This window comes from the organism of the source record quoted next, unplaced genomic scaffold, assembly GCF_019419815.1.
Source record: "Pyrus x bretschneideri cultivar Hongxiangsu unplaced genomic scaffold, Pyrus_bretschneideri_v1 Contig5, whole genome shotgun sequence".
Lineage (NCBI taxonomy): Eukaryota > Viridiplantae > Streptophyta > Magnoliopsida > Rosales > Rosaceae > Pyrus > Pyrus x bretschneideri.
The window spans coordinates 5,260,899-5,275,545 of NW_025999787.1; the positions used below are offsets into that span (position 1 = coordinate 5,260,899).

The 14,647-nt window shown below is 38.1% G+C and overlaps 2 protein-coding genes across 2 annotated transcripts; one reads left to right on the forward strand and one right to left on the reverse strand.

Annotated features, from left to right (window-relative positions):
- Window positions 1-966: 966 nt before the first annotated feature.
- On the forward strand, window positions 967-5,388 carry LOC103930628 (dystrophia myotonica WD repeat-containing protein). Its single transcript, XM_009339986.3, has 11 exons — window positions 967-1,221; window positions 1,364-1,666; window positions 1,776-1,884; window positions 1,972-2,065; window positions 2,576-2,663; window positions 2,770-2,853; window positions 3,179-3,275; window positions 3,357-3,444; window positions 3,630-3,735; window positions 3,850-3,942; window positions 4,409-5,388. Exons 1-11 carry the CDS (start codon window positions 982-984, stop codon window positions 4,874-4,876), a joined length of 1,770 nt encoding a protein of 589 aa, XP_009338261.2. The 5' UTR covers window positions 967-981; the 3' UTR covers window positions 4,877-5,388.
- A 323-nt stretch (window positions 5,389-5,711) lies between these two features.
- LOC103930629 (DNA polymerase epsilon subunit 4) lies at window positions 5,712-7,994 on the reverse strand. The gene is made up of 4 exons (XM_009339987.3): window positions 7,428-7,994; window positions 7,261-7,345; window positions 6,271-6,312; window positions 5,712-6,175 (listed from the first exon to the last, which is right to left on the reverse strand). Exons 1-4 carry the CDS (start codon window positions 7,893-7,895, stop codon window positions 6,102-6,104), a joined length of 669 nt encoding a protein of 222 aa, XP_009338262.1. The 5' UTR covers window positions 7,896-7,994; the 3' UTR covers window positions 5,712-6,101.
- Between the last annotated feature and the right edge of the window lie 6,653 nt (window positions 7,995-14,647).

Sequence of the window (14,647 nt, forward strand, 5' to 3'; positions counted from 1 at the left end):
GTCAACTTTTGGTTTTAATTATAATAAAATTAAAAGGATGACTATAATTCTATATGGGTCCAAATTTTGGTTATTTTTTCAAATTTCCCAAGAATATTTTGAAGTGATAATTTTGATACGATATCATAATACAGTTCAAACTCAAGAAGTTAGCAGTTGTGTAATTTATTTTTTGACACGACCACGAATATGGCACAATTTCTACATAAGAATTATAAATGGGTTGTGTTTGTGCCTAGCTTAATAATCCAATGTTTACATGTTAAACACACTGGTAGAGAGAGAATCAAAGAGTGAATTGGAAGAGGTATGATGGTATCCACCAACTCCAACACTCCGCTTTGAATTCTCATTGGATCTTAAAGATGGGGAGGATAAACATTGTTTTATTGGTAATTTACGAGTTTAGGTAGTTGCTAGGAAAATCAATTTTTAAATCATATTTGTAAATCATATGATGTATCATTAAATAATTACGTTAATAAATACATTAGTAACAATTCAATTATCAACAACCGTCATAATAATTGTTAAGTAAATCAAATATTAAATCACATTTGTAAATCATATGATGTGTTATTAAATAATTATGTTAATAAATAACAATTTAATTAGCACCAACTACGTCTTATTGATTACAAATCTCGCATTATGCTTTCATTTTTTTTTTTTAAATTTCCTCCAAATTCACAGCCAGCCAACACGTGGAATATCCCTCACCGTCCCAGATACCGACGATCTCCATCTCCATCTCCTTTCCGAAAAGTCCAAACCCCAAAGTCAACTATGCTCCAAACACCCCAAACAAAAACCACACTTTCATTCGATTACTTTCCCATCCTCATCGGAGACACCCACACCCCGCGCACCACCTGATCGCGCCTCACCAAAAAGCAGAACAAAAACCAGTTAAAAAGAACACTCTACGATGTTGTCTCTCTCTGTCAGTCGGTGGCTGTGATTCCCTTAATTTCAACGACGATGTTCAACAACGGGTACACCAACAACAAAAACTGCCTGAGCCCGATGCCGTCGGCATCATCGTCAACGACGGCGACGCCCCAAACGACGTCGTCTTCTTCTTCTGGCACAACAAATTCCCAGACCCAATCTCTGATAAAGGCGTATTTTAAAACCCCAGAAGGCCGATACAAACTTCACTCGGAGAAGACTCGGCCGCCCAACCTCCTCCCCTACTCGTACGCCAAGTCAATTTCTCAGGTACCCAAAAAAAAAAAAACGAAATTAATTTAATTTAATGTAGGATTAAGCGAAACGAGGCCCTAATTAATCGGTTGTGTTAGTTATGTTGTTGCTGTCTCTGTTGACTCGGAGTTAGTCAGTGTTTGGTTGTGAATTTTAGGTGACGGTAGCGCAGCTTAAGGACAAGCCTAGCAGCCAGCCTACGCTGACGCCGAGTTTCAGCACCACCGGGATGCGGTCGGCGGCGGCGAGGCTGTTGGGAGGAAGCGGGGGCAAAGCTCTGAACTTTGTGGGAGGGAGTGGATATAGCAGAACCAGCAATGGGAGTAGCAGGTATGCTCATTTCGGCGGGTCGAATGGGACCCACCACGCTGTTAACTCGAATCTCGGCGGTAAAGGGTCGTTTATGGTTTTCAATGTTGGGGATACTGTTTATATCAGTGATCTCAATTCGCCTGATAAGGTAATTTTCAGTTTTCTTGGGGTTGCATCGGTTTTTTTGTGGAGTTTGGATAATTGGGGTTTTGTTTTGGGGAAATTTGTGTAAAGGGTTTTGGGGAATTTGCTTGTAGGATCCTATTAAGTCATTGCATTTTAGCAATTCGAATCCGGTGTGCCATGCTTTTGATTCCGAGGCCAAGGACGGGCATGACTTGCTTATTGGATTGAGCTCTGGAGATAGTAAGGAGTTTTGTTTCTATGTGATTTAATGGGGTTTTGGTGATGATGAGGCTGTGTGTGACTTGTTTACTTTGTTTGTTGTTGTAGTTTATTCCGCGTCTTTGAGGCAGCAATTGCAAGATTCTGGAAAGAAGCTTGTTGGTGCCCATCACTATAACAAAGAAGGTGCTGTCACTAGCAGGCAAGTTTGTTGCCCAACTTTGCCTTATTTCCTTATATTTCATGAGTTTGTTGATGAAAAAAGGTATCGGGAATGCACATTATCACTAATGGTGTGCATATAATCCTGATAGTGTTACGGAGAAATTGGTGGGTCAAGAAGTACGTTTGGCATAAGGTAGATAAACAAACTAGCACTTGTTGCATAAGTAGAGCTGAGAGTTCCTTATCCAGGAAAAATCCTATTTTTGGTGATCTGTCATTTCCGGCTTTTTACCCTAGAAGTACATGTGTCAAATACAGTTTGCTAATGTAATAAATTGTAATCACTCTAGCTATCAGCTTGGAAAGGTTATAACATTTGGAAGCAACAGACCCAAATGCATTGTCGGGGGTGGGGGAAGAGTGCATTTATTTTCTCATTGAATGTGCTATTTGAATGTTCTTTGTGGTATCTGTTTTGGTGTAATTGGGGGCACAAGTCCTATGATTACAAGTCTTCATACACAAACTAACTAGTTGGTTTTAACAGCCGGTGTACCAGCATTGCGTGGGTTCCTAAAGGGAATAGTACCTTTGTTGCTGCTCATGCTGATGGAAATTTGTATGTCTATGAGAAGGCAAGCCTTAAGCTTTAATTTTTCGTATGTCAAATGCTATTTATCCTTTCCTGGTTTTCCTGTTTTCCTTACTCCATGAACTGAAATCAGCGTTAATTTATTTTAGAGTAAGGAAAGTGCTGGTGATTCTTCTTTCCCAGCTATAAAGGATCATACTCAATTTTCGGTGGCTCATGCAAGATCCAATAAGGTAATATCAATGTATAAAATTTCTTTGCATGTTAAGTAAAGCATTATTATACGTAATTGTCTGCTTATTCAAAAGATTGGCTTTTAAAGTACATACTATTATAACCAAGTTCAAATAATATCATTACCGCCACTGCCTATTGGCCTACATTTTCCATATTTTTGTGTTAGCTGCTGCAATACTGCCATATAGGTTATGAAGTTTGGCTGATAGTTGGAACTTTTGTTATTTCCTCAAGCTTATACAAGAACCAGATATAGAACTGTTTACCATCATCCTTCAGGTTTCTTTTTCCCCACTTTTTCATTTGATGGTTTATCTGCAGAGTAATCCAATTTCCAGATGGCGTATTTGCCAAGGTTCAATAAACAGCATTGTTTACTCAGCAGATGGGGCAAATTTGGCAACCGTCGGTAGAGATGGTATTTCTCAATCTGTTAGGCTTGTGACTTTGTGGATGAGTGCATCTGTTAATTGGTACTGATATTAGGTGCTACATGTAGGCTATTTGCGAGTATTTGACTACTCAAAAGAACAACTAGTATTCGGTGGCAAGAGTTATTATGGTGGTCTTCTGTGTTGCGCGTGGAGGTAAAAAGATAAAAATATATTTTTTCCTTGATGCATGAATTATACTGGCCGAAGTCCTGTCATTAGTATATCCAGAAAGTTATACTTGCGTTCCACATGACATGTTCATATGAATTTTCGTCAGACTGAATGTGTTGTATCATTATGATGTTCATATTTGACCTTCATGATGTGTTGTTTCTCAGTCCGGATGGGAAATACATTTTGACAGGAGGGGAAGAGGATCTTGTTACCGTGTGGAGCATGGAAGATAGAAAAGTAGTAGCTTGGGGTGAAGGGCACAACTCATGGGTACAGTTTCAGCAGAACTTTTGCGAATGTTTATTGAGTTCTCTCTCTCTCTCCCCCTCTTGTTGATTTGTCAAAAACTCGACATCTTACACCTTTCAGCCCTGATGTATGCAGGTCAGTGGTGTTGCTTTTGATTCATATTGGTCACCACCAAGTTCAGATGACACGGAAGAAAATATTGTTTACCGTTTTGGTTCTGTGGGTCAGGTATTTGCTCTCCTCTTCTCATCCTTGCCTAAAGTAAACACTGAGATGATATGCCATGCTTAATATGTTTAAGGATAATATCAGTTGAGGGCTTATGTTTACCTTCTTTTTTCTCTGTCGACAAGGGCTTATCTTTATCAGCTTATAATATCTTTATCAATCAAATTCCCTCCCCATCAAACAGCTAAACTACATATTCTTTTAAACTTTTGCTCGTGCTGGTTAGTATCAAATTACTTGTAACTGTCCAATTTTTTGTTTCGTTTTTTTATGGAGACAATTGCTTAAGTCCAAATAAAGAATCTAATATCCAGGTGCGGGATTTTCAAAGAAAGAAATTGGGACATGATTTACTTTTATGAACCTAAAATAGGCCATGAAATCATTTTCTGCTTTTGTTGTGCTCTCTTTTTTCAATCTACTTTGCTTGTCTTTCTACTTCCACCTCTCATACATGTGTTTACAGGACACAAAATTGCTCCTATGGGACCTGCCAATGGATGAGATTGTAGTGCCACTTCGCCGAAGTTCACTTGGTGGATCTCCAACATTCAGCACAGGTAGCCAGTCATCCCATTGGGACAGCGTTTACCCCATTGGCACTCTTCAACCTGCTCCCAGCATGCGGGACATTCCAAAGCTCTCCCCACTGGTGTCCCACTGCGTTCATTCTGAGCCCCTATCCGGATTACTTTTCACAGAGGATGCTATTCTCACCGCGTCTTGGGAGGGGCATGTGAAAATTTGGATGAGACCCGGTGAGCCTGAAACTAAAATAAACGCAGAAGCCCTGCTAGGTGCTAGTCCGAAGGACCAACTCCTCACAGGCAAAGGTTACACAGAACCGGCAAAAAGCAAGCCACTGACAGGCAAAGGTGGTGCTTTTAATTTCAAGGAAATATCGAAAAGCAGTCGATTGGGGTACCTTCCGTAGTGCTGATTTGCCGTTTGAATCTGTAATTATGCCGCTTCCAGCAACTTGGTTCCTTCAGATTGCCATACGTAGCATACCAGTTCATTGAGTTGTTTCAGTTGATGGCTATGATCTAGCTCAACGGTGACAAACGACGTTTGCTTTTAGATAAGAAGCGCGGAAAGAGGGGTAGAGAGAGATGCACAGGGCATAATTGTATTGCGTTTAGGTTTTTGCAAAGGTAGGTTTACAACTTACAACTCACAATATTCACTTGCTGTTGACTGCTTTTCTATAGGACAATACATGTACAAATACCCATTGTTTTGCATCTGCAGAGGCAAAATCTTTTCGTTTTCCTTTCAAGTTATAAATACTTCAGATAATCTGTATTCTTGTAATGGTCACCATGGCCAGAATAAAAGCGATATCGGAGTTGCCTGCGATGGTGTTCGAGTGTTTCGCTTTAAAACTAGCATCGGTATGTAATTCGGATGTGATTCGTATAAATGAAAGTTTTCTATGGTGTTTAACAGGAGCTGTATAATTTTCCTATGGCGTTTTAGCCAAAATGGTTCTCGAAATTGCATAATCGGTACTTTGGTCTCTAAGATTGCCTACAGTCAATCATTATGGTCATGACAAAACTCTATTGAATTAAGGGTATTTTCGTCAAAATCCCTTGAACTGGTTTCTTGAATTTAACAAGGATTTCTCATAGAATGATCAAAATGATTGCCCATGGACAATCTCGGAAACTACTTCTATCGGTTTTAAACAATCTCAATGACCATTTTGGCTAAAAAACCTTTTCATATTTTGTAAAGAGAGAAAAATATATGGGAGAAACGGGGGATGAAGGATCGTGCTTAAGTAAAAACACGACAATGAAAAGGATAGAACATCTTGTACACTGTTGGCAGGACAAGTACCCTGGCATGAATCTTACACGTTTCTCGTAAGATTTCTGAAAATATTACAGAAAAACAGCTATAGCTACGCATCGACAGCGAGACTACGACTTCACTCGCACACTTCACCAGCTGACCTACCATCTAATGTACCCATAACGCCGAATTTTTCATCGTCGGGAAAAATTATGATCTTCCAAAATACCATGAACTAAGTTCATGTATGTTATGTGCACTTGCAAAAGTGGATGAAGAACAAGTGCATCCAATACATTGTACAATAGTACAAGGTTGCAAATTTCCTAGTGGTCTCCATTTAGTATGTTCTGGAACTCCTACCCTGCTTTTGCTTCGGCTAATTTTCTCTTTGCCAATGCATCCTCAGCTTTTACCTTCTCCGGAACGTAATCTGTTAACGATTGTGCATTAGACAGCATAAATGATGGTAGACCAAAAGTCATATTTTTAATTAGGAGGAGGATTGAGTGCAAGCATAAAAGATACCTGAAAGGAAGTCGTATCTCTTTCGTTTAGAAACAACTGTGGCTGAAACAAGAAGAAAGCACGTTAATATGACTGGAAACTAATGTAACTTGCCATAACCAACTACGATGTCTTCTACTTCCGAAAAAACCCTGATACAGTAATACTAATGTTTCAAGAATTAGCAATCCCCTGTTGACTGCGTTAGAAAGAGGCGCCGTAAGCAAAGTTTAGAAATCCAGTTTCTAGTAACTGTGACGAGAAAATCATCTGTCTAGAAATCTAAAACGAAAAACGTTTTCAGCAGGGCAGCTAGAGGCCTTTTTCAAACACAAAGGAAAATCAAAATGGTGGTTCTTAACTCGTAACAAAATCTTCTGCACTCGAAGTTTTCATATTGTCAAATATTTGTTTGACATTGGACAATCCAAACCAAAACCTTGTTCCTCTTAACAATACATATTGGTAGGCTTTTGTTGTAAGCACAATTTCATCAACATGCCAGAGAAATACAACATAACTCTAGCAACGACGGCTACATTCTGTTCATAACTAAATCCAATTACCCAATGCACATAAACTGATGGCAACCATGTACATAACAAGTCAGAGGTCATTTTGAACAAGACTCTCCAATCCTACCCAGAGGAGTTCTATGGTTGCACTTCCTAACTGCTATATAAACATGATTGACGGTACAATTTACATCACACAATGAGAGCATTCACCAACGGGACCTCTCCATTTCATGAGGAAATCGAAATGCTAACTCCATTTCGATTTTGAACAAAGCATGTAAAAAATACCTCAAATCTCGAAGCCGAACCATAAGAACGCTATAGCAGTATAACATTTGAGAAAATTTCGATCATTTCAAACACCCATTTGATCAAAATGTTCAGTACTCATAACAATGCAGTAATCACAGACGAAATAAAAAATGAAAATTCAAATATCTAATTAAAATCCAATAAATAAATAATACATTCATAGTGAGGAGGAGAAAATTACCTAGGTGCTTGTAAGCAATAGCCTTCCTCCGGTCCTTAACACAGCACGCATGTGATTCTTCACAGAACTTCTCCAGAAACTTCTCCTGCAATCCCAAATTCGAAAAATTAATTAAAAAAAAAATGAAAACCCTAATTCGGAAATTGAGAGAGAAGTCAGAAAGTTACGGTGGCTTTGTTGATCAGGAAAACGGCGTCGTTGCTAATCCGCAAATCCGGATCCTCGCTTCTGATAATCCTCCTCACACGTTCCATCGGAAAAGTATACGCCTTCACCTCCTCTTCATCTGCGACCTCCCCCTCTCGCTTTCGCTTTCCTTTCTCCTTGCCCTTCTTCGACTTCGTGGTGGGCGTTTTCGTAATTTTACCCCCGTTCTGCTCTGCGCCTCTCCGGGACTCGGACCTCGGCGACGGAACCGCCTCGACGTCGGATTCTCTCGCATTTCCGTTGCTGGTGATCTTGTTTATGTTGGTGGATTTCTTGGCGCTGCTCGGCTTCTTTTTCTCAGGGGTTTTTGCCTTGGCCGTGGTCGGCTTCTTTGTTTGCTGGGTTTTCTTCGGCAGCGGGGATTTGGTGCTCGGCTTCTTTACTTCTTTGGTTTTCTTTGGCGGTATGTCTTTTTTGGGGGTCGCCATTGTTGGGGGAGCTTCCTCTGCTGCGAGCTGCAAATGTAACTTTGAATAAAGTCTTGGGATGGAAACTGGTTTCGGCTTAGAGCTTTGGTCGTCATTTGCATTATGGACTTCATTTTCTCTTATTAATGCAATTATTGGGCCCAACCCTCATGACCCATTTGCAAATAAGCATACGTAGGCTTAAGGGGATTTTTAATTTTTGGCTCCTATTTTGTGTGGCCACATCTCTGGTATCTGTCAGTGATTGATAGGTGTTGAACTTATTACAACAAAATTAAGAAGTGGTAAGTTTATAAACATGTGTCAATTAATTATAGAGGTCACAGAGAGGCTACGTACAAAATGCGTACAGAAGATTTGAACTCGTTTGAGGGTGCATTTTTGTTTACCATCCTCAAGTTGTCGTAATGCTTAACACCCTACTCGTATCGTTGTATGATTTTGAATTTTGATATTTGTATCTATACACTACACAGTTTTCGAAATTAAATTCATTCAACAATAATAAATAAGATAAGGAGCACCACTTTTACTTGAGGGTATTGAGCGAAACTATTTTCCATGCTTAAATACACATCTTAGTTCCACATATTTTGAAAATTTGAAAATCGTATTAGTTTATGACAAATATTGAATAATAATTGAAATATTTTTGTTGTACCCTTAAATAATAGTGATACTCATTATATTATTTATCACTTATAAATGAGTTTAAATTCTAATATTTAATGTCCTGCGTCTTCTTCTCCGTTCTCTAAAATTTCCCATCAAATTGAGGTGGAAACCTATGCAAAGGTTTTTCTTAATTCTATTTTGGTTATCAAAATAAAAATTTGCACGATAGTTTACGATGCAAACTTGAATTACTAAACATCACATTTTAGACATTTTTTAGTAGAGCAATAATATTAGTAAGTAATATTAATATAGTTAGGTCATCTCCAACCGAAGGGTCCAAAGGGTTAGAGAGCCGAAAATAGCTCGAAAACCGTCTCCAACCGAGGGCTAGGCCAGAGGGCTATGGAATCTAAGAGGGCCCCATGGAATTGGAGAGGGCTAGAGGGCTGGAGGTGTCACATCCCGGCCTGGGGTGGATCACTTCCCGGCCCCGCTCCACCACCGTAGCACGATATTGTCCGCTTTGGGCTTACCATTCCCTCACGGTTTTGTTTTTGGGAACTCACGAGCAACTTCCCAGTGGGTCACCCATCATGGGATTGCTCTAGCCCCCTTCTCGCTTAACTTCGGAGTTCCTACGGAACCCGAAGCCAGTGAGCTCCCAAAAGGCCTCGTGCTAGGTAGGGATGAGAATATACATTTAAGGATCACTCCCCTGGGCGATGTGGGATGTCACAATCCACCCCCCTTAGGGGCCCGACGTCCTCGTCGGCACACCACGGCCAGGGTTAGGCTCTGATACCAAATTGTCACATCCCGGCCCGGGGCGGATCACTTCCCGGGCCCGCTCCACCACCGTAGCACGATATTGTCCACTTTGGGCTTACCATTCCCTCACGTTTTGTTTTTGGGAACTCACGAGCAACTTCCCAGTGGGTCACCCATCATGGGATTGCTCTAGCCCCCTTCTCGCTTAACTTCGGAGTTCCTACGGAACCCGAAGCCAGTGAGCTCCCAAAAGGCCTCGTGCTAGGTAGGGATGGGAATATACATTTAAGGATCACTCCCCTGGGCGATGTGGGATGTCACAGGAGGGCTGACTGGCTGCAGAAAATAGAACAATCATGTCGGTTATAATCAACAGGATTGCTAGCTAGCCGTTGTATTCAAATTTTTTTTTTTTTTAATTCTTAAAAATTCTAATTTTTTTTTCCCTATAAATACCTAAACCATTCATTAAATTTAAGTTCTAATTTTTTTGGTTTTTTGGACCAGTTATTGTTGTAGTTTTTAAATTTAAGTTGTTGGATTTGAATTTAAGTTGTTGTAGTTTTTAAATTTAAATAATAAATTATGGTTGGCCCTTTGGCCCTCGGTTGGAGACGGTTTTTTGTGACAGGACTAAAACGAGCCCTATGGCCCTCGATTGGTGACAGAGGTAAATATGACCCTGTACTGTTCATTAAAATATTAATTTCTTGAAGAGTGAAAGGGCTAAAACGAGCCCTCTGCCCAGTCCTCGGTTGAAGATGGCCTTAGTTGTTAAGAAAAAATAATTTGTAAAAGTCAAATTCGAATTAGAATGTATAAACATAATTACTTTACTCCGCCGAGATAAAACATCGTCAGTTCACAGGTTAGAATTTTAATCATAATCAATAGCCTAATGATAAAACCTGACATAAAAATCAAACCAGATTGGACCATCCCAGACATAAAATAAGAATTAGGTTGTAGGTTTGTTTGAGTAACTTAGTAGGGCTTGTGATTGTGTCAAATTGCCAAGGTGCTTGTCTGAGACAGCAGCATTTTATTGATCCCAGTCCCCTAAAAAAGGAGCTGTCAACATCTATAACCCAACACCACTCGGACCATAGTTAAATCTTTCCCACTGCAATGATGTAAGTATGTCAAAAATGTAAGATTTTTACAAAGAAAACTAATGAAAAAGATTTGGGAACTTTGAGTTTTAATGATAAGGACAAAATAAAGAGTAAAATGAATAGTACTAAGTTTGACTTTTTAGAATAAAAATATGGTTTTTCGTTAAAGTAAACAATATCGTGAACTTTTCGTTAAAATTCTTTTTTTACAATGCAACGTAACATTTTTTTTTTTTCGAAGATAGAAATATAAAAAATTTAAATAGAAATGTTTACATCTTGAGCACGAAAGTTAAACAAAAATTCCGGACCAATACAAACCCAGACAAAAGCTCGATCCTCCTTAAATACGTACTTAGCCACCGAATAAGCAGCACGATTGCTCTCTCTAGACACGAACACGAACGAAACAGATGTCAACCTTCGTTCTAGAATCTCAATATCACCAAGTATATATTCAAGGCTAAAGTCGTAAGGCAATTCGCTCCTAAGCATTTGGATAATCACCTTGGCATCGGATTCGATAATCACTTTATCAAACCCATTGTCAATGCAAGCCGACACGACATCACAAATCGCACACACTTCAGTTGCAGCTGCAGTGTGACACACAAAGAATGAACAATGAGTAATCCAAAAAATGAACAATGAGATTTAAACATTTAAGTTTAATATAAAAAGAAGTTCTTATGGCTATAAATCTGGGATATTAAAACATCACGCGACATTTAGCCAGGCCGTAAAGCACAAATAGTTGATTCTATTTATCGTTAATGTTGAGTGTCACACACAAAGACTTGTAGCTCAAGTGGTTAAAAGCGTTTTTCTTTTTATTCAGGATTGGTTTGATTTCCCTTCCATAAATTGCTTGTATATAAAACTTGATCCAAGGATCAAAATATACGTTGTTACTTTGAAAACTTTTTTTACGACTATTACTGTTTGGTAATTGAACTTTCTAATTTATCAATATATCGAAAAACTTGCATTTTTTTTCTTGTGAGGTGGCCACTAAACGGTAGTGCGTTGTGCCGTGCCTACCATTTTGGTGTGTAGCTAGCAAAAAATCTGTATGAGCTAGGTCAATTTTCTTGATTTAGCAATGGGATAATGGTATGAAACTATTGGTTAAAAGATGAGACTCATTAACAAGTGGCTTGTAGTTCAACTGGTAAGAGTATTTGTCTATGCATCTAAAGTTTCATGTTGGAATCCTCCTTTAGTTTAGATAAATTTAATGTACATTATCCTATCATTTGTACGAGACTCATCAGAGCAATTTAATGATAGAGCAAATGAGCAGGCAACATCAATTTCCTTATTTTTGGAAAATGATTTAGATAGACCAGGGATACTAACATCCTAATCTAATAACACAATAGCCTACGAAGTGAGATTAACACATGACATTAAATTATTAGACTGAAATGTCGTTGTGACGGTGTATCTGATCTAACAATACAATATCATGTGAAATAAAATTGCTATATCATATTTGTATTAGTGAATGCCACTGCATTAGTGTACCTGATCCATCTAAGTTACTCTCCTTTATTTTGGTAGTTAATTAAATTTAAAAGTAGTGGTTGGACATTATATACTAGTGGTTCATGTGGTTTGCCAATACTATCAACCGTGCATGCAGATATATTATAGTACAAAGTAGGTTTTGGCAACTGTGTGTTTGGACTTTTGACCATTTCATGGCACTCGCTGCACGCATGCACCGCCCCAAAGTACATATCATTTTCTGAGTCGGCCAACCTAAAGCACAACAAGGTCAATGACTCAATGCATCTATATGTATCGTTCCTTCTGGAATTCGGGTGCTTTGTATGATTTTGTGACACCTCATTGTACTCACTTGTGTTGGTTTTCACATGGCACCACTATAGTTTGGTGGGTGAGTTTGTTTTATACAACCTATTGCAGTGAGCTTCATTAGTGATGCATTCTTTTTAGGGTATAGCAATGAGATGACAAGCACTTCCCTGTTTTCAAACCAAAGAAGTACGTTCGTTTGAGTTAAGTGAGGCAACACATACGAAAGAAGATCAGCAAGTGTTGCTGAAATCCAATCACTAATGATCAATGAAATCCAAACACTTTTCTGTTTTCCACGTGTTCATTTATTATTGGTTTTTCAGCAGTGAAGCATGATTCTTAAAACAAGAATCATGATTCGCTGTTGAAAGAAGAGCAGTAAATGCCGTATTCCATCAAACTTGGGCAGCTCTCACAATATCTGAATGATGAACCTTCCCACTAGCTATTAGGGTTTCCATTTGAACAATAATAATGTTACGAAACTACCCCCATTCAAACGTTTCAACTGTGGCTTCTAGTTTTCAGTAGCCAGCAACTTATGAGGCGATTGAACCACTGGACAGGGTGTGGCAACCCATGCCAACCTTGCAGGTCATGCCAAGCTGATGAACTAGCTACCAGTCCATGCTAAAGTTAAAAGTCGGATTAATAACCCCAAGCAAAAATACCTATCACACAATCGAACAAAATGAATTAACATACATGAAGTGGATGATGCAATACACTATTGTTTGGAACCGGGAATTAATGGGACTAATTGGTAATTACAATTAAATCAGTTGTTTATGTTAGTGTTTTCTTTTTTGCTCGAATTTGAATTTTGGTTCGATAAATAAAAGTACTTAGCTAGTTAGCATTTCTCAAAACAAAAACCAACTCTCATCTCGTATTGCTGAAACACGGAAAGAATATTCTAGCAATTTAATTTAGAGAGATGACTTTCACACACTCATTTAAATCTCTCGCACACTTTTTCTTTTCTTTATAATTTCTAACTATCAGATTAAATAAATAAAACAAAAACAAAGACCAAAATTAAATTAGGACTTTGGAAGGTAAGATTAGCCTATCATACGTTGGAATACTTTGTCGTGTGGCATGCATATTCCTTAATGCAGCAAATAGTACTAAGATTAAGACCCTGCGGAATTTGGCGTATACCCTTCAACTTCAACCATGCAATGACTAATGACAGGCTGCAGAAGAAAATGTTATTCGTCTGCACTCTTTTGTTGTCTTCAAAGTCCTGCGTAGATTGATTCTGTATCAACCGTAAGCAAATTACAAAACCTTCCATGACGACAACTGTCAAGGGGGTTGGCCGGTGACGGTGGATAATAATAAAACTATTTTTTTTATTTTTAATCATTATTATTGAGGAGAGGATGGGAGTTTCAGACTATTATAAGAGGAGGATTTCGAACTCGGAACGCATTGGTAGAAATTGAATAGCCTATCTACTAAAATATTGGATTATGCGATAATAATTAACTTGTATATGAAAAATACATATGTGCATTATGTATTTTTTTTGTTTATTCGAGCGATGATCATATTTAATTAATTTAAATTATGGGTACAAATAGAAAGAGAGATTCAAACTTTGATTGCAGATAACGGACAAAGGACATTTTTCTTATCAACTTGTCATAATAAATGTTACATAAAAAATATGCCACAAAAACAAAACCATATATTTAGAAGAAAAAAAAATTCATATCCTCAATACACTTTAAGAAATGAGAGAAATACACATAAACTAATTTATAAGCGATATTCTACTTTAAAACAATAAATTGCCTCTTGAAACATCATCCTAATTAAAAATAATAACTATTGGCCGTCTAATATTCTGATTAGTGTAACCTCAAGAGGTTAGTCTAGTAGGAAGACAGTAAATATTTGAAACCCTTTATATTCAAATCATAATATTATGATTGGTATCTGACATACGTGGAACATAATATTTTAGAATCCAATAATCGGAAATAATAATCTTAATAATTAAATCCAACCATTCGATTCAATCCCCATACCCTCACCCGTTCATCTCTCTCCTTCACGAGATTTTCTGTCCACTTAAAATAATCTTTTTTTTCTTTTGGCAGTCCAACGTTCACACTCAACAAACGCAACCGAAACGCCAGCTCCCGCCAATTCACATCACCTCCTACTAAACTACCCTTGGATCGGATCTTTTTGGTAAGCATTTTAGGGATTCGTAAATCATGTTCGTTCATTGTATATCGTATGATTAATTTTTATCAAATATTTTTTATGTTTAATCTTAAATAAAAATATTTAAAATAATTTTTAACTATATAAGGTACGATAAACGGAAATGATTAACGAATTCTGGAACGGATTCCTAAACTACTAAATGTTCACGGCTCACGTTACGGTAACTTTTTATCTTCCTTACCA